Source organism: Rhinatrema bivittatum, chromosome 9 (genome assembly GCF_901001135.1).
Source record: "Rhinatrema bivittatum chromosome 9, aRhiBiv1.1, whole genome shotgun sequence".
Classification (NCBI taxonomy): Eukaryota; Metazoa; Chordata; class Amphibia; order Gymnophiona; family Rhinatrematidae; genus Rhinatrema; species Rhinatrema bivittatum.
The window spans coordinates 64,943,749-64,964,087 of NC_042623.1; the positions used below are offsets into that span (position 1 = coordinate 64,943,749).

Sequence of the window (20,339 nt, forward strand, 5' to 3'; positions counted from 1 at the left end):
AGAATTCTGGTAGGACCAAAGCAACGGACCATTGAGGATATATCTTAAGTCTGTTACACTGGTTCTCAGTCCAAAGCAGGATTCCATTTAAAATCCTCTGTTTTGTCTTTGTGTTTCAACAATATGGCTCCCAATTACCTCTCCCAGCTTCTGTGCTCCTATTTCCCCACACAAGAGTTTCATTCCTCCAAAATGGCCCTTCTATTCTCCCCACTTCTGGCTTCTGCCAAGCTAACTTGCACTCAGCTTTGTGCATTCAGCTGCTTTGTCTCTAAGCTCTGGAACAAAATACCACTATCCCTATGCCAAGAGACTTCCTACCTTACCTTCTTAAAAGAGCCAAGGCCTGGTTATTGAACCAGTTCTTCCCCAAATCTCACCCAAAATGATGATCAACTGCAACATTGTTAAGTAAAAAAAAAACTCCCTTTATCCCTTGACTACTAGAATGTTATAGAGACCTTAGTATCACCACAGAAAATGTTCTGCTCAGTGACTGTCTCCCATGCAGCCAGGTTTCCTACCCTGTCTTTACTATTCATCCCTCCTCTTTCTACCCTAAATTGATCAAATTAATCTCTCCCCACTTCTAATCTATCTTTAATTCCTTCCTTGTGTTCTCTATTGCATTATTAAATTTGCTCTGTTTTATTAAGAATTTAACATTGCTTGAGTGTAATTTGCTTTGACACTAATTTGGAAAAGGCAAAATATTAAATGTCTATCTATAGATGAATAAATAGTAGCAGGACTTAGATGGAAGAGAATGGACAATACAGTACTTGAAGTCCCTACAGATCGTGGCAAGCTCGAAAAGTATGTTGTGCAGTTCACTCATAATACAAGCAAAAATGTAGCCAGGTCTATCTGGCAAGCAGTTTGCACAGCAAAAGCAAGTAGGAAAGCAGATGAGTTGGACTGGCAGGCTGTGCGTATAAGATGTTAGTAGCCGCAGAGGTAACTGCTGGTATGCATAGCTGGGTCGATCTGGCAGACTATGATTTCTTTATATTGGCCTGGAAGGGAAAGTGACTTAGTGGTTTAGAGCAATGAGTCAAGAACCAGGGAAGCCAGGGTTCAAATCCTGCTTTTCCCATTGACACTCCTTGTTACCTTGGGCAGATCAAACTATCTCCCGTTGCCTCAGGTACCCAGATTGTAAGCGCTTTGCGAAGAGCCTTATCATACCTGAATACTTATTACCATTGAACAGCACTGTGTACATCAAGTAGTGCTATAAAAATAAGTATATTTGTAAGTATTAGCCAGGTCTGTCTCTCAGACTGATGATAGCTGAGCAGATAGGCTTGCTACAAGCGAGGAGTTAGGAAAAAGATTGTATGACACAATCTTTATATATTATGTTTGTGTAAGCTGAACCTTGGAAATTTAGAATGCATAAGATGAATTGCGTTTATACTTTTTATTATAAATAAGGTTGTGGCTAATTTTTCCACAAAGACTGCATTATGAATTTCAATGCAAGCAGGTAGGAGAGTTGAGGTTGATGATCATGACAGCCTCCACACATTGGACACATTCACTCAGAGCCAGGAGTTCTTTGCATCGGGTGCACCCTTTTCACCAACAGACAGATAATCAATCATGTGGCATTCTGCTCAAAAGACTCAATATCCCTCATCCCTCTTCTGGACTGCTGTCTACATCTTAATTGGTTGGGTAGGTAAAGTAATTTAAAGTAGTTTAAAAAGTGAGGATGATTAATCCAATTTAAAATATCCTAAAAACATTTAAGGGACTTTATTTTATTTTTTCAGGGTATTTAAACACCCTAAAGTTTGGCCATTTAGATTAAAACCATTCAAACTTGGCTGAAAATAGGTCCCTAAAAAATGCTTTTCCCCACCATCTAGGATGCCCTCCCTCCTTCCCTTGTGACTGAATTTAAAATTCAAGGCAAGGGGCTGACAGCCCCATCCTAGGCACTCTCCTACCACCTAGATCTTTTTGAATATCAGCTCATTGTTCTCTTGATTTTTATCACCTTTGGAATCTCTGTAAACTTTCTGCACTACTTTGAAGAACCCAGTCAAAGTGGCATGTAAGCATTTTTGTATTCTGGATAGCAGGCACCTGCAATTGTCACTGACTGCTTTCAGTTTCAACTTTTCAGTAGACATTGGATGATAAACAACCCAAGTCACCTTGCATAAGATTGGTCAGATGGTACTTTCCTCTGCTAGATTCTCTGAGGACCACAACATGTCCACTTGATATTGTTCCCTCCCTGACTTTGAAAAATGCAGAATTCACACTGCTTAGCTAACCTGTTTAAGAAATACTTTACTATCCATGTATTTATTTGATTTATATCCATCTTTCCTATACTTCAAAGTGTGTGTGTGTGTGTGTTTATACGGTATATATATACACACACAGAGTTATATATTGGACTGTTTCATTGCACAATAAAGAAATCTCTTCTAGATAAAAAGGTCTATAGTTAGAAAGATCCCATCTCAAACCATCATTTATTAGTGAGATGATAGAGAAAATTGTGTCTTCAAACTACCTTGCTAAATTTTTAACAGTCAGGGTTCCAAGCAGACTACTGGGTCAAAATGGTCTTATTAACTCAAACTGATGGCCTGCTTTGAACATTAGGCAATGCTAACTTCTTTCTCCTCATATTATTAAACCTATCCACAGTTTCTGATACTGTAGACTTCAGTGTAATGCTCATTGATTGTCACAATTAGGACTATGGCAGAAAGTTCTGAACTGGTGGTGTGAGCCAGGCTCGTTTGAAGCACTTTCCCTTTCGTTCTGTTTCTTTAAAGATGACCCCTAAAAGAAAAGGGAAGGTCCATGTCTACCCCTCTAACATCTCTTTCCCCACTGGGCAGCGCTTAATAACATCTTATACACTGGGAATGGCAACAGTCGAAGGGGTCCATTCCCCGTTGCAATTACCGATGACAGAGCATTGGAACTGCCAGGAGATGTTACCTTAAGTCCCCCGGATCTTCGTCTTCTGCTGGCTCTGGAAAATGCTGGCTTCTCTCTCTCGACCGTGGCACAGAGTGGTGACATCGCTGCTTCGACCGCGGGAGGTGGGGGCCGGGAGGCTGCTTCTGTTGTCTCCACTCCCTCCCTGCTCACTGGAGACCTCTGGACTTTTGGACTCTGCTGTTTTTGTTCCCACTTCTATACTGACGGAGACCATGGAGGAACTGCCAGTGAGATTCATTCCAGAAGAAGATTCTTTTACTTCTGGATATGTGAGGAGCTTTTTCATCTTCCACCCAAGCCAGCAGTAGTTACACTAGACGCGTTGTGGGACCAAGTAGCGGGATTCAGTTGTTCCTTGAGAGACCATCATATTAAATTGGAAAAATCTTACTACCAAGATAGAATCACTTGAAGCTAAAGTTGACGGTCAAATTAATGTGTTTAAATCTCAAATAGTGACTATGGAGTCTTCTGTTTCTAAGACTCAAACTTGTAATACTAAAATGATCAAAGATCTTGGCAATATCTCTCGCAGGATAGAATACTTGGAGAACTAAAACCTGTGCTTCCTGAATTTCCCTAAGGTGGTGGGGGAAGACCCCTACCATACCTGGAAAAATTGTTTTCTTGATATACTTATTTATTTATTTAATAACTTTTCTATACCGGCATTAGTAGGAGACATCATGCCGGTTCACATGACAACAATAGAATGGAAAATACATTATAACAGGGCGGTGGGTGGGGAATATAACAACAACAGAGAAGGCAAGAAGATATAGGTCTGAGCAACTGGTTAACAGAAGCTAGGTAATACAATTCAACAGGTTATAAATTAGAGATGTACTGAATGGGAAGCAGCACCAGTGGAGTATTTACAAAGGATCCGGGACGATCTGGGGGCGAGCATTTGGGGCAGAGGTAGGGAGGGGAGAGGGGCTTAGTCTGGGAAGGCTTGCTGGAACAGCCATGTTTTTAGTTTCTTTTTAAATTTAATTGGGCAGGATTCTAGACGAAGCATCGTGGGCATGGAGTTCCAGTGTGTGGGGCCTGCAATAGAGATAGCTCGTTCCCTGGTTGATGTAAGATGTGCTGTTTTTAAGGACGGGACATGCAGGGTTCCTTTGTGAGCTGTTCTCGTAGGACGATTCAGTGAGACAGCGCTGAATGGTATGTCCAACCAGTGGGAATTGTGAGAGAACAAAGATTTATGTATGGTGGTTAGTGTTTTATAGAGGATTCGAGAGGGGATGGGGAGCCAATGTAGGTCTTTCAGGATAGGAGTGATGTGGTCAGTTTTCCGGGTGTTGGTAATGATTCTGGCTGTTGCATTTTGCAACATTTGGAGGGGTTTGATTGTCACGTAAGGGAGTCCTAGGAATAGAGAATTGCAATAATCGAGTTTAGATAAGAGGGAAGATTGTACAACAGTGCGGAAATCTTGGGGGTGTAACAGGGGTTTAAGTTTTTTTAGCACGTTGAGTTTGTAAAAACCGTCTTTCAGAATGGAGCTCACATATTTTTTCATGTTTAGATGATTGTCTAGGTAGATTCCAAGGTCTCTTACACAGGGTTGATTAGTTAGTAGGATTGGAAGAAGGGTTGGAAGGGTTTGAAGCTGGGAAAATTCCTTGTATTAGTAAAATGTTTTTTTGCCTTTCAGCTAAAGAGAGACTTTCAAGAAAATCATCCCGAGATGATGGAAAATTTGACTCAATTCCTAGAAGATTATACAGCTGAGATTTATGAACGTGCTACTCTTTTAGTCTCATTTGTTTCTGAACAGGAATTAAGTGAGGTTATGGAAAGATATTTTAAGAATGTTATAGCTTCTTTCCATGGTCAGGCATTCTGAATTTATCCGGACTTTGCCTGTGCTATACAGGAAAGGAGACGTGATTTTCTCTCACTAAGGCCGCAGATAATATCTTTGGGGTTCTTCTTTGTATTAGGATACCCATGTAAATGTATCATTCATTCTCAGAATAAATGTTTTGGTTTTTTTCTTCCTGAACAACCCAAATCCCATATTAATTCCTGGTAATATCTAGGTTGGAAGATGAAATTTAATGTGGACAAGTGCAAGGTGTTGCATATAGGGAAAAATTAGCTTTGCTGTAGTTACACGATGTTAGGTTCCATATTAGGAGCTACCACCCAGGAAAAGGATCTAGGCGTCATATTGGATAATACTTTGAAATAGTTGGCTCAGTGTCCTGCAGTAGTCAAAAAAGCAAACAGAATGTTAGGAATTATTAGGAAGGGAATGGTTAATAAAACAGAAAATGTCATAATGCCTCTGTATCGCTCCATGGTGAGACCGCACCTTGAATACTGTGTACAATTCTGGTCACCGCATCTCAAAAAAGATATAGCTGCGATGGAGAAGTACAGAGAAGGTCAACCAAGATGATAAGGGGAATGGAACAGCTTCCCTATGAGGAAAGGCTGAAGAGGTTACGGCTGTTCAGCTTAGAGAAGAGACACCTGAGGGGGGATATGATAGAGGTCTTTAAAATCATGAGAGGTCTTGAATGAGTAGATGTGAATCGGCTATTTACATTTTCAGATAATAGAAGGACTAGGGGGCATTCCATGAAGTTAGCAAGTAGCACATTTAAGACTAATCAGAGAAAATTATTTTTCACTCAACACACAGTTAAGCTATTGAATTTGTTGCTAGAGGATGTGGTTAGTGCAGTTAGTGTAGCTGGGTTCAAAAAAGGTTTGGATAAGTTCTTGGAGGAGAAGTCCATTAACTGCTATTAATCAAGTTGACTTAGGAAATAGCCACTACTATTACTTGCATCAGTAGCATGGGATCTTCTTGGTGTTTGGCCTCTTGCCAGGGTTTTATGGCCTGGTTTGGCCTCTGTTGGAAACAGGATGCTGGGCTTGATGGACCCTTGGTCTGACCCAGCATGGCAATTTCTTATATTCTTAATGTGTTGCTATGTCCACGTTAAGCCTGTTTCCTTCACAGTATTACCTCATATCTCCCTTATGTCCGCCCCCCACTCTAATGTATTTCCTTTTGGAAAAATGTTATATTAAGAATAAATTTCCTTTTTGAATATTTCCTTTCTCTGGATATGTCATTTTTGTTTTCTGCTTGTAATTATTGAAAATTAATAAAAAAATAAAATAAAATAAAGTTCTGAACTGCTTTACATCCTTTTTGCAAAGTGTTTCTTCTGAACCTTGGCCAATTAAATGTGGTATCCCTCGGGTATCTTTATTATCACCTATGTTGTTTAACATTTTTAATGGCCTCTTTGGAAAAACTTTCAACTGAATGCAAACTGAATTATTTCATTTATGCAGTTGATAATCAGATTTCTATTTCTCTAGGTTCAGATTCCAGTAATTCAGTGACACATCCAAATCACTGCTTAACTGTGATTTTGCAGTGGTTGTGAGAAAATAGACTTATTTTTAATCCAGAAAGGATGGAAATAATTTGAGTAAGACAGCCCTCCCCATCTTCCTTGCTAATAAGATTTACTTTAGAGAAACCTTGTTTAATGATAAAATAAAATGAGATTTGCAAGTTAGATGTGATCTGAGTTAAACTTTGAAAAATTGATGAAGTTTCTAAGAAAGCCTTTGCAAAATTACATTTGCTTTGTCTGGTTCAAATTTTTTTTTTTTTAGAATAAAATGATCTAAAACAAGTTATGCATGCACTAGTTAGTTTGCGCTTGGACTACCACAACTCCTTATATCTGCATCTTCCAGTAAATCAATGTGAAAATTGCAATTAGTCCAGAACTGTGCAGCTAGAGTGGTTACAGGCAACCGTAGGAGTGAAAATCTCTCCTGTATTTAGAGAACTATACTGGGCGCCAATTTAAAATCTTAACCCTTCGTTTTTTAATTCTCAGATGTGTTAGTCTTCTGTTTTTTTTGTTCTAGAATTGACTGTTATATGCCTTCAAGAGCTATCAAATCTGCTTATGAGGCCTTTTTGAAGTTACCTGCTCATATTGAGCTTAGTCTAGCTAAATCCAGAAAGTGCATTTTCATGAATGGAGGCTATCAATATGAAATGTTAACCCAAAGGACCGTCACCTTGAATCAGAATATTTATCCTTCCAGCACCAAGTAAAAATATGACTTTTTAGCTCAGTATATAATTAAAAAACTGTTAAAATTAATAGTCTCAATGGACTTTTTATTATGACTGTACTTTTAATTGAGATGATGAAACACTTGATTATTAACCATTGATTTTATTAACTAACCTACTCTATTGGGTATGTCTCCAATAGATTTATTAGATTATTTATTAAATTTGTATTTTACTGGCTATAAGTTCTTAGCTGATGTATTACAGATTTTTCATATTAAAATTGTTATATGATCTTGTGTATTTAACATTACATTTTTTTGACTCACTGATCTGTATAACTGATAAGAAACAGATTTTTGGGATTTGTCAGGTACTTACAGGTGATGTAGGCTGACGATTGTCAGAGAGAGGACGCTGGGCTCAATGAACCATGAGTCCAACCCAGCATGGCATTTCTTATGTTCTTGATTTATTGTACCTGTTTGAAATTTTTTTGACTATAATTTTTCTTCACATTGGTTAATGTTATAATCCATTTGATATAGAAAAAAAGGCATGGGATAAACTTTGATACGCATTTGTGATTAATATTGTTTCCATTTTTTTTTCTTCTAAGGATAACTACACATTTGCACAACCAGGGATTCAAAAAAAAGTAAAAGCATTGGAAGAACTAGTTAGTCGGATCGATGGTAAGTCTGAAAAAAAAGAACCGTAATCTGTGCTCTTAAATGGTGCTTCATCAACAGTCTTTAGTTAAAAGCTTTGGAAATAGTCTGACCAATATCAGTGTGGCTATCCACCATGACGCTGTAACACAGTCTTTCTCAAAGTGTCATCCTCAATCAGCTTGTGGCATAGTGGCCTTTGCAAGATCACTGCTGTGTATCATTTAAAGGAAAGCCACTAGAGCATGAGCCACTTTCATTACTTTTTATTAAGGCAATGTAATCAAAATTCAATGGCAATCTCTTTTCAGCAGAGTAATGGTCACATACAAAAGGCAGCCAGCATTCATTTCACATTAAACTCAATGATTGTTGTAATTCGGGCAAGTCACAGTGGTTGTTTATGGTTGTCCTTTGGCACTATGTTTTGTGCCTTTGTGCATCATTTTGCTATCAAGAATGCTTGAATAATTTCTCTGTGGAATCCAATTAATTACTAACTCCTGAAATAACATCTCCAGTATTATAGATAAATTATATTGTGGGTAGGGGTAATTTTAGATTGTTTTCATGTTATAACAGGGAACTTTGAAATACTTTCTACCTTCATCCTTAAAATAATTTCCTCCATGAAATGCTGACCGTTATATTCCTATAGTAGAGTTTAATTAAATGAAATTCAGCAGATAATGCTTGCCTGTTCTAAACATATTCTCTTGATAGTTTGTTAAATTAATGAATAGAGCATTAACAAAGTGATGCCAGGCAGAACCAAACATTTACTTGTGATGTTAGCCTGACAGGGATGAGATAGAAAACAAAAAGAAGTGGTTATTTTTTTTAAATAGTTCAATATAATTTTGCTAAAAAAGATGAATCATAGTGTTTGTATTATATAATCATATTGTAAACTTTTTTGCGCTGGTGTATAGCACTGCAATATTTATTTTGCTTTGTAGATTAGAGATACTAGACATAATCTAGACACCCAGTCATGGCCTACCTTCTCCAATTAGTTCCATCTCCCTTTAGCTGTGAAGCAGAACCTTAACTTCTTGACCTTTTGGAAATTGGTTAAGACATTTCTATTTCATGGATAATCTGGGCATTCGCAGTGATGGAGGGCAAGCTGGAATTGTTGGGCAAATTGTGATAAAATATCAAGACATGGTTGTATTATCCAGTTAAATAGAAGATGTTAGATTTTGGAATGTGGCTCTTCTCTAGATTTTCTAATTTAGGAGACGTGACCATATGCATTGGATTCCCAATAGCTATCTGTAGTGTTTTTAATGTGTATTTTTACATTGTTTTTTTTATTTGTATATTGTATTTTATCCTGTGATTCTCTGATGCATATTTGTAAACCTGTAGTGTGGGAAAGCTATATCAAAATTTAAATAAATAAAATAGTTTATATAACTAGTACAAATTCTCTGATGTCCCAGCATCTTTAAGGATTTACCTCACACTTCTCATCTATTAATTGTTGATGTCCTGTAGTGAACATAACCAGGGCCTGCTGTTCATAGCCTGGCCCTTGGAATGTCTTGACAATATTGACTGGGATAACACTACTTGTTACTGACAGCACTATACATCCAGTGGTACTACCTGATTTTGCACTAGTGAAATTTCATGCTTTTCTCCACTGGTAACCCTCGGGTAAAAAAAAAACTGTGGCCTTGTAAAGACACCACATTCCTTTTATATCACTGGACATTTCTTCTAGTAGCAGATATGTATACCAGAGAAAAACAGTTTAGTAAATCATGACCATGTTGGTAAATGAACATACATCATGAATACATTGACATTTCACAATATGTGTGGCCTAATTAATGTTAAATAAAAACTGCATAGGATACTTGAGTTTTATAGTTGACTGAAAGTTTAAATTTGCTGCCTGTGATACTTCCTAAACTACTTTAGGCTGCTGGTACTAGTTAACAGTAGAATGTTAGCAGTGTTTGATCTTTGAATGTGTAAGATCTTTATTTTCTCTATAGATCCTGTGGATATTAATTTATTTATTTAAATGTTTTTATGTACTACATTCTTCAAGCAATATTGATCAATGCGGTTTACAATTTTGTAAAACTGAGATGTGTTTCTTACATGAGTCTCTTCTGTGATATATGGATTATATCTGCTCAGTTGAGTGGTCAAACATTTCTTTTTCTACATGTTTTATGACATTTCAGTAAAGATGCATTATAAATTAAGACAATTCTTTATGGAACTTAATATTCATGAGCTTTTCATTCCTCTTTAAGTTACTGTTTGACTAACTACTGCTATAAACACTTGTTGAAAAGTGGTATATAAAGGCTTTTAAATAAATAACTGCAATTATTTTGCATATTATGCTCTTTATTTTACTAAAGGTTTGCAAATGGCAAGACAAAACAGGTCTGCTTTTCAGGATATCCTCAGTGAATATGCATGAAGTATATTTGTATGCACTACCTCCATTGTATGCAAATATCTCATGCATCTTCATGATTAATATCCTGAAAATTAGACCCATTTGTGACACTCCAGAACTGGAGTTGCCTATCCCTGTATTAGGCTAATCTTCTAAAAATGTAATTTGTTTTTAAGCCTTGGGATCAATATGCTTGCAGCCATTTTACTGTCTTCTCTTTGTTGGTACCAGGATGTATCCTACAATGCACCACTCTTTGTCATCCGAGTGCTGTTGAGACTTGCAGGGTCAGTCAAAAAGTATTGCAGATACTAGTGTAACCTCCCCTCTGTATTACGCTGAATCTTTATTATGTTAGTTGCTCACAGACTCCTCATGGAATCACCATATAAGATAGGCTGGAGAAATGATAAGAGAATGTATTAATCACTCACAAAACATCAAATACAATCCAGAACAGCTTCAATAAAAAAAGATTCTCTGGAATAGCAACATAAAATCCCAGTATGTTTTTTTTCTTCTGCTTTCATCTCTCTCATCTCGGTGTCTCACTTATTTATTTATTGATTGATTGATTGATTTAACCAATTTATATTCTGCCAATCCACAAATCTTGGTGGATATACATACACAATCATGAACACAAACAACCAATAATACACTTCATAAAAAACACAAAAAGAAAACATTTGTGAAGATTTAACTCTTAACCAAACAACAACAACAAAAAACTATCTAAAGTAGTGGATGCCCAGCTTGCATTGCAGCTTTAAACAGAGGCATTAAGAAGGAAATGTCATTGAGAAGAAGTAGATTTTAAGATCTTTCCTAAAACGGAGTAGATCCTTTTCAGCCCTAATTTCTTCAGACAAGTTATTCCACAATGTAGGACCTATAATTTTAAACATTCGATTTCTGGATTTAGCTAATATCACTCCTCTTAATGGAGGAATCTCTTAAGAGATGTTGGGAGGATGACTGAAGTGAACACTTTGTCTCTCATAGCCCCTGCAGAAAGTCAGCATCCGCTCACTGTGGTGGCAGATCACATTCTTCTGCAGTTGTTGGTGTTGAATTTAACCCTTTAATAATTATGCTAACTGCCACTCTGGCAGTTGCAGACAGTGTTCTCTAACTTGCTGCTTCCCCCTCAAGTATGTCCAGCATACCTTTTCCTCTTACACATCTCTTGTTACCACTTTTCTGCCCCTCCTCCACTGCCGCTGCTGTTCCATAAACCAGTCATACCATTCACAATGTTTCTTAGCTGCTTCCAGACATTTCCTATGTATTGGCTCTGAGGCCAGCTTCATATGTAGTTTCATCTCTGGCAAAAGCTTTGGCTTGCACCTGCAGCTTGCCTTTCGCTAGCTCTGGTCCTCTTTACCTACAGGATACTTCTCCAGTGGAGCTATAGTGTGTGCATATGCATAAACTCATCATAGATCTGTGACATCACTTTTATCCAGCATACCTTGGAACAGGAAATTCAAAAAACTAAGATGATGGCTCTCAGGCAAAAACTGAAAATATCTCCTAAAACAGTTTGCTGGCTGGATTCTAGTGAATCACAAATAGAAAAAGCAAAAAGAAAAAAGGCAGATTCGCAGTAAGCCAAAAACAAGGTACTTAAGCCTTGAAAAAATATTTTTGTCTTTTCTTCCCCTTTAAAGTAGTGATGCTATGGGTAAGAAATTGTCAGAGACTGTTCAGCAGTCAGACTGGTGTACTTAGTGTATTAGACATAAGTGCTTAGAGCTTGTAGTGAGGGTAGGCAGCTCCCAGCTTCTTCTGGGACAGAGGAATAGAGATTGTGTAGCCCAGGGTTTGTGCTAAGCAATTTCAGTTGGCATTTTGTACCTCCCACCCTAGGTTCTTGTTCTTCTTAAGTAACTTCTTCACTGTAGCCTCACACATTTCTTTTCCTATTTTCATTGCTATTTCTTGTATTTACCCAAGTAGAATTACTATATATTAACATGGAGCAAATTAATTTATAAGCCCACAGGACACAATATACTAAGAACTGAGCATCTGCCACCCCTCGTTTCTTCAACAAGTAGGCCATAAAGCCAGTACCTCTACCATAGAATTGCCTTAGTAGAATTACAATATATTAACATGGAGCAAATTAATTTATAAGCCCACAGGACACAATATACTAAGAACTGAGCATCTGCCACCCCTCGTTTCTTCAACAAGTAGGCCATAAAGCCAGTACCTCTACCATAGAATTGCCTTAGGCCAGCAGCATTTTTCCCTTTTAATTTTCCCTACTTCCTATGGCTCCACTACGCTTCTTCTTTCTGAAGCTTACCCTCCCCAATCATTTTCCCACTGGAAACCTCTCCAAGCAATCAAATTCACTGACTGCATTTTCCACGTCCCCAGCCATTTTGTCTTCTGCCATGTCTAATGCTCTGGAGCAACAAAATATTTTAACTCATCTAGCCTTCACCTCTCTCCCTGAGAGAGTATCTTATAGTCATCACTTTCATTACGCCTTTGCTTCTCTTCTTTCAACTGGAGATATCAGTCCCAATCCTGGTCTTCTAAGGTAGCTATCACCCCATCTGAATACTTCATTATGTCACCCCTACAACCTTATCCCTGTCCCCATTTTGCCTGTCTCCCTTTCTCATGTTCCCTGTGGAATGCCTACTCAAAATTCCTGTAAGGTTTCCTATATTCATGACCGCTTTACCTCTCATTCCTTCCATCTTCATGCTTTAACCAAGACTTGTATTTCCCCTGAGGACTTTGCTTCTTTTTCTGCTCTCTGTCATGAAGGTTATCATTTCTTCCTTAAGCCATGCTTGGCAGGCCATGGTGATGGTATGGAGCTCCTCTTCTTGCAGGTTTCAACCCCTTCCATCTTTTCTCTGTTTGAGGCCCATTCCATCCATCTTTTCACCTATTTTTACTCTCGTAACTGTCAACTATTGTATCCCTCCACCTTCCTTGCTTACATTGATTCTTGTCTTTATTTCTTCTTCAAACCATCTTCTCCTACTATTATTCTTGATGACCACTCTCCCTTTTGTCTCAGAATTACTCTCCGTAATCTCATTGGACCTCAAATTATGCTCCATTGGTCTCACTCACTCACATGGCCACTGCATTTGCTTAGTCCTTTCTTTCATCTGAATTCTCTCAGGCTTTTTCCCCTCTCTGACCATCATCTGATAATGTTCACATTTAAGTACCCTCCTCCACAGTCTCATCAAATTGCAACCAACATATTAAGGAATATTCATGCTGTTGACACCTGCATCCTCTGTAGTGCTGCTTCATTTTTCCTTTCCTCTAGAGCATTGTCAGTCTGTTGAGTCAGTCTTTTCTTATAACACTATATTGCCTCTGCTTTGGACACTCTTCCTTTATCCCTCTATCCTGAAAAGCATGTCAAACCCCAACTTTGGCTCACCTCCAGAGTTCCCATCCTGTGCCTGCTCTGCAAAGCATCTCTGGCTGAAGTCCCATTCTCATACTGATTTCATTCATTTCAAATTCATGCTGACCTTTTCCCAATCTGCTATTACACTTATCAAGCATGATTATTATGTCCATCTGACAGACACTTTTTCATCCAGCTCCCACCATCTATTTGTCACTCTCACCTACCTCCTCAAACTGCCTTTGCCTCCCTTCCTTTCTTCATTCTCCACCCAGGCTATGGCTAACTTCTTTCATGAAAAGACTGATGAGATTAATTTTGAATTCTCCACCAGACTTCCATTTCCACCCCCACTGCATTTCTTTCCTTCCTTTGGCCTCTTCCACATTTTCTTCCTCTTCTGAAATCATGGACAAGGAAGCTACCATTTTCTTTCCTCCTCCAAACTTGCTACTTGTTCCTCTGACCCCATTCCCAACCAGCTCCTCAGTTTTATCTCTCCTGTAGTTATCCCCTCCATCTATTGTATCCTCAATTGATCACTTACTACTGCAACTCTCTCTTCTTCCTTCAAACATGCTATGATCATGACGCACCTCCAAAAATGTTCACTGAAAGGAAAATGAGTGAGGTGACCAGATTTACAGATGACACAAAATTGTTTTGAGTCATTAAAACAGCAGTGGATTGTGAAGATCTCGGGACATTGTAAGACTAGGAGACTGGGCTTCTAAATGGCAGATGCAAAGGAATGCCCTCCCCGCTCACTCTGTCATTGGGAGGAGAAACACCATTTCGCATCCCTCCTTCGGGGGTTCTACCTCAGCCATCGATGCCGATACGTCCATCGCCACTGATCCAACCATCGGTGCCGATACGTCCGTCAGCGCCACCGAGCCATCCATTGATGCACTCAATGCCTGCGCTGGTGCCTTCAATGCCTTCATTGGTGCCTCCGATTATTCCTTCGATTCCTTCGGAGCCTAGACCAGGATCTTCAGGTATCCTACTATCCCGTCCGCCTCTACATCTTAGAGGGACAGGTGCTGATCCCTGTGATACCTGGACTGATGATTCCTTACCAGACACCGATGATTTGCCTTAACTACCTTCACCCCACTGAAAAGTAGAAAGCGTTCTCCTCCAGAGGACCTTTCTTTATAAATTTTGTGAAGGAAATGTCTGAATTGGTTCCCTTCTAATTACAGACTGAACAGGATTATAGACAGATGATGGAGTTGCTCCAATTCCTTGGATGCTCCCAAGGTAATAACCTCCATCCCTTTCCACCAGGTTCTTTTGGATCCCCTGAAGAAGAACTGGGAGCATCCTGGCTCCATTGCTCCAGTCCACAGAAAAGCTGACACTACCTATTTGGTGCAGTCAGCTCCGGGCTTTCAGAAACCACAATTGGATCACCAATCTGTAGCGGTAGAATCTGCACAGAAGAGAGCAAAGAGGTCAAAGCCTCTAGATGCCATTGGTCGCCGTGTCTTCCAAGGATCAATGCTCATCTCCCGAATTGCCGCTTAAATGCATCTGGACTGATAGGTATTACTGGTCATGGGAGGCTGGAGGAATCTGTTGTGTCCAAATTGCTGCTGCATTTTCCTCTGCTCTCTTCTGCTCTGCTTTACTGACAGGTCCATGGCCCCCTTTGGGAACCCAGTTCTAATTCCTGATCTGCCACTGTGGTCTGCACTTAATGTCCAAAATGTGCTTCCTGATCTGCTTCTGGAGTTTCTGTCCTTCTTGGAGACCCTACATCACCTGTCGATCTGCTGCTAGGGTTTCGAACATTCTGGGAAACCCAGCAACTCCTTCCAATCTGCTGCTAGGGTCCCTGTCTTCCTGGGAAATCCAATGTTGTCTCCCAATTAGCCACTGGTCCCTGTGTTTTTGAGGGACTCAATGTCGTCTTCCAATTTGCCACTGGGGTCTTTGCCCTCCTGGGAGACTCAATGTCACTTTCTGATCAGCCACTGTGGTCTGTGTCCTTCTGGGGAACCCAATGCCATATCCCAATCAGCTGTTAGGGTCGGCACCCTCCTTGGGGACCTGATGTCACATTTGAATCTTCCTCTGGAGTCCCTGTCCTTCTGAGGGACCTAACATCACCTTTGTACAGCCAGTGTCCTTAGGTTTTTCTTCCTCAGTAGGAAGGATTTCCTATGCTCGAATATATAGCTCAACTGGGCTCCCAGCTTATTCATTATTCAGTGGTTATGGCTCCCAGTGAATTCAGCTAAATCCATGACCAATTATTTGCTCTTAACCAGTATGGAGGGACCACCTCCTTTCAGCCACAAGGCTGAGACCCAGGCAGGATTATGGCAAGAGATTAAGTGTATGCTTTTACATCCTGCCTGACCTTTTTTTTTCCATCTCTGAGAACCAGGTACCCAAGGGTTCTGCCCCCCCCCCCCCCCCACCTCCTTGCAATTCAGGGTAAGAATCTGTTTGTTTGCTAGGATGTCTTTCAGTACATTTCCCACACAAATCCTTCATTCATTCATGGCTTTGCTATTTAAGACTTTTTTCAGTCTGAGTTCTACAATTTAGAACTTTGCCATTATTTGTTTTTGAAGTGATATTTCACTGTAAGTCAGTTGCAGTAGTCAGGAGGTTGTCACAAGCAAAGCTTCTCTGACTCATCTTTTCTTAGTCATTTAATTACTTTCACAGTAGAGGATCTGATAACCTTTTCAGCCTTTCTCTGACTTCTAGGTTGGTGGCTCATGTTACATTGCTGCATTGTCTTTTCCCCTGTTGCATTTCATTTCAGTGATAGCATGCTCTTTCTTCCCCTCCTGGGAGGGGGGTTTCGTGTGGAACAATGAAAGATTGTACTGTAGTAATGTCTTACATCTTTATGTGAGAGGAAAAAGGATCCAAAGTGAGAAATGTATATAATATGCTGGCAGATATTTAAATTGGAATGGGGTGTGATAGATGCTGATGGATTTGAGCTGTCACCCCCAATAAATAAATGAAGATCATTAGCATTTGCTAGTCTACTCTTGAGATGAAGGAAGCAGGAATGAGGCTATTCTGCATGTAGGCAAGCCAAGGAGAAGTGAGGCTGTGAACATAAATACTCATAGTCTATGCAATAAAGTTCCTGATCTGCAAGCTCTAATGGAAGAGGCAGATCTGGAAACTGTTTTTATTACAGAGACATGGTTCAGTGAGTCCCTTGGACTATATGGCTATACTGGACTATAAACTGTTTAGAAAGGTGCCCTGTCTAGGACTGCTTCCTGATAGGCCAAAAACACAGGTGCAGGCAGGTGCACTGAAACAGTGTCTTTATGTCCCATATGAATCACAGTTCAGCTTCTGCAAAACAGTAATGTCCTCAGCATATTTTCATGTGCAGGTAGATTTTCCATTTCACATATCAGTCCTGAACGTTAACTGTCATGCTGGGCTCTGCCACTCTGAAGCCAGTCTTGAGCTGCAGGTCCTTCTGGTATCCATCAAGCTCACTCCCCTCCCTATAATGGTGGTTCCATTCATACCATGGACTTGTCTTTCCAGCCCTTGCCCTTTTTCACACTACTTCTCTGACAGCACCCTCCTGCCCACATTCCTCAAACCATATTCTTCTGAACTGAGGTCAGCCTTAAGCTGAAGAACCTACCAACTTCCTCCAGGTTCTCTCACTTTCTAGTAATGGTGGTTCCAGTCCACATTATGGCCCTGCCTGGCTCTAGCCCTTGTTGGCTGCATGGCCTCTCTAGCAGTGCATTTCTGACAGTACTCTGTTTTACCTTTTCCCAAGGCTTTTGTTCCTGTTCCAGGCTTTCTCTCATTACCCACACCAGTATCTAGTGCAACAGAATAGAACTGAAAACTAAATCAATTCTGCTCAATTCAGCCCAGTATGCTATATGTAGCTGCAGATACCTTCGTATTTCCCTGGAACATAGGCCTTATGTACGCTTTTCCGCCAATACCATTTATAGCTAGGACTGTGAAAAAATTCATCCAAGAACAAGATTATCTAGTTAAATTCACCACAAGACCTCAGATTCATTTGGGAGATGATCCTTGACTCCTCTTCCAAGAAAATGACTCTCTTCTACACACAGCCCTATTGACCTTTAACCTGATAGCATGGATGTTAAGCACTTAGTCACAGCACAGTGATCTCTTCCAGAACCAATTCAAAATATACTTCTCTCAGTGAGAAAGCCTTTAAGAAGGTAAAATTACTCCTTCAAATGGAAACATTACTCAAAATGGCATGTTTCGCACAATCTGAACCCATTCATCTGCAAACCAAGACACATCCTGTCCCTATCATCACTACCTTTCGTGATCTGGTTTCACTGTAGCATCTGCCAGGTGCATCTCAACACTATTGCAGCCTATCATTCCCCAGGGAAAGGAGCACCTATTTCCATGCATTTTGTGATCTCCAAATTCATGAAAGCTCTGTTTTAACTGCACCTGCCAGTTTGGAAACTTCTGGTGCCTTGGGACATCAATGTAATTCTCAGTCACCTAATGCAGGCACTGTTCAAGCCCTTAGAAACTGAATCTCTAAAATATTTAACTTGGAATGTTCTCTTCCTTGTAGCTGTTATGTCCACTTGATGAGTCAGTGAGTTGCAACAGTTGGCTCATTACCCTTTTTACATGCAATTTTTCCAGGATAAAGTGGTACTCAGAAAAAAGTAGTATCTGAGTTCCATTTAAATCAGTCAGTATTATTCCCTACTTTCTTTCCAAAACCTCATGCTACATTCAACCATTCTGTTCTTTCCCCATAGATTATATTATGTATTATACAGGCAGCTCTGTAAAGTAGTCTAAAATGTATTGGTAGCCAATGTAATTCTATCAATGTTGGGGTAATGTGATCAAACCTCTTTTTTCCTGACAAGATTCGAGCTGCTGTATTCTGAAATACCTGTAAAGGTCTGATTGTAGATTGAGGTAGGCCAAGCAGCAGAGTGTTACAATAATCTAAATTAGCAAATAATAAAGCTTGAAGAACCGATCTAAAATCGGAAGGTTCCAATACTGGTTTCAATCTTCTTAAAGTTAATAATTTAAAATAACCATCTCTTAACTTAGTCGCAATATGTTTTTTCATATTCAACTCAGAATCGATTATCACTCCAAGATCTCTGGCAAATGGTGAAGGCATCAAAGTGGTGTTCTCTATAACTTAAATGCTGGGATGTTAAATTGAGAGTGTTTTCTTTCTAACAGTATTATTTCAGTTTTCTCTGTATTTAGGATTAGTTTCATTTGTGATAACATTTTTTTTATGGCATTGAAATAGATAGTTATTAGTTTATAGGTGAAATCAAGATCATTTTCTATAGGTACTAAAAACTGGATATCATCTGCATAAACATAAAATTTCAAACCTAATCCTGTAAGGAGATGGCACAGCGGTAATAAATAGATATTAAAAAGGGTGGCCGAGAGCGTTGATCCCTGAGGTACACCTGTTTGAAGTGGAATATTTTCGGATAAAGAATTCTTTATTTTAACTTGGAAAGAGCGATTATTGAGAAATGAGGTGAACCATTTTAAAACAATATCTGAGATTCCTATTTCTTGTAGATGAGTGATTAGGATATCATGTTGGACAGTATCGAAGGCTGCAGACAAATCTAAAAGAATTAAAAAGTATCTTTTACCTACATCAAAGCCTCTTAAAACTGTGTCAGTCAATGATAATAAAAGAGTTTCCGTGTTAAAATTCTTCCTAAAACCGAATTGGCTAGAGAATAAAATATCATTTGACTCTAAAAAATGATCAAGCTGAATTTGAGCTACTTTTTCTAAAATTTTAGCAATAAAAGATAAGTTGGATATAGGCCTAAAATTACTTAATTGAGTATTATCCAAATTAGGTTTTTTAAGAATTGGTTTAATAATAGCGTTTTTCAGGGCTTCAGGAACGATACCTTCCGTCAAAGGAAAGTTAACTATATTAGCAATGATTGGTGAGATTATATCTGTAATAAGTTTGAGTGTTTTTACAGGAATCGGGTCCATTGGATGTCTTGCTGGATTCATCTTTTTTTATAAGGGATCCTATTTCAGATGTAGAAGTCAGTTCGAACTCACACCAATTTATGTCAGGTTTATTGGGCATCTTAATTTCTTGATTAGGCTTAAGTATAATTTTCGCATTTAATAGATCAATTTTTTTTATCCGAACAGCCTAACTCTCATACCTACAAGAACCAATAGAGCAAAGAGTATTTTGATACAAACTGTCTCAACAAGTAGCAGGCAAGCTATATCAAATTGGGAGCTACTCTAACAAAGTCTCATTAAAGCCAGTAAATGGCTTCAAAGGTATTAAACAACTCAGCTAAAAATCACATAACACAATTTAAGCAATAGGCGAAGCAGCCAGTAACCACTACCAGAGAGCACAAAAACACCTCATAACAATCTTAACATAAGGCTTATATCCATCCAAAAAGGAAGAAGGGGTGGGGGGCAAATCACCTGGGTGGCAAAGCCATAAAAAAAAAAAATGCCCTCCATTCAGTTTCTAAGTTTAAACATCATAAACTTAAACATTTCAAAATATAAATCCACTGTTGTTCCCTTTGTAAAAGGTTTGGAAGAATCTTATTATTGACCCACAAATGCAACTACTCCACTCTTGAACTCAATGGTTCCTATGTTCTACAAGTGCGATTCCCCACAAATATGAAAAAGCACAGATGTAAGATTAAGGGCCTTATTTTCCAATATCGCATTGGTAACGCATTAGGGGGCGTTACCAATGCAACTGTGGCTTCTTTCGTGCAGTGGGGAAAC

The 20,339-nt window shown here is 39.1% G+C and overlaps 1 protein-coding gene across 7 annotated transcripts in view; it reads left to right on the top strand.

Annotated features, from left to right (window-relative positions):
* Positions 1-20,339, top strand: part of TBC1D22A (TBC1 domain family member 22A) — a 970,480-nt gene that overhangs the window by 558,630 nt on the left and 391,511 nt on the right. For 6 of the 7 annotated variants that reach the window (XR_003858779.1, XM_029617099.1, XM_029617098.1 and 3 more), the window contains exon 11: positions 7,662-7,737. Coding sequence is in view for 6 of the 7 variants with exons in the window: in XM_029617099.1 (XP_029472959.1) it covers positions 7,662-7,737 (76 nt within the window). In the remaining variant the exon portion in view is untranslated. Of the gene's footprint in view, positions 1-4,636; positions 5,048-7,661; positions 7,738-20,339 lie in introns of those variants that run through there. The other variant, XM_029617102.1, reaches the window with a different exon arrangement.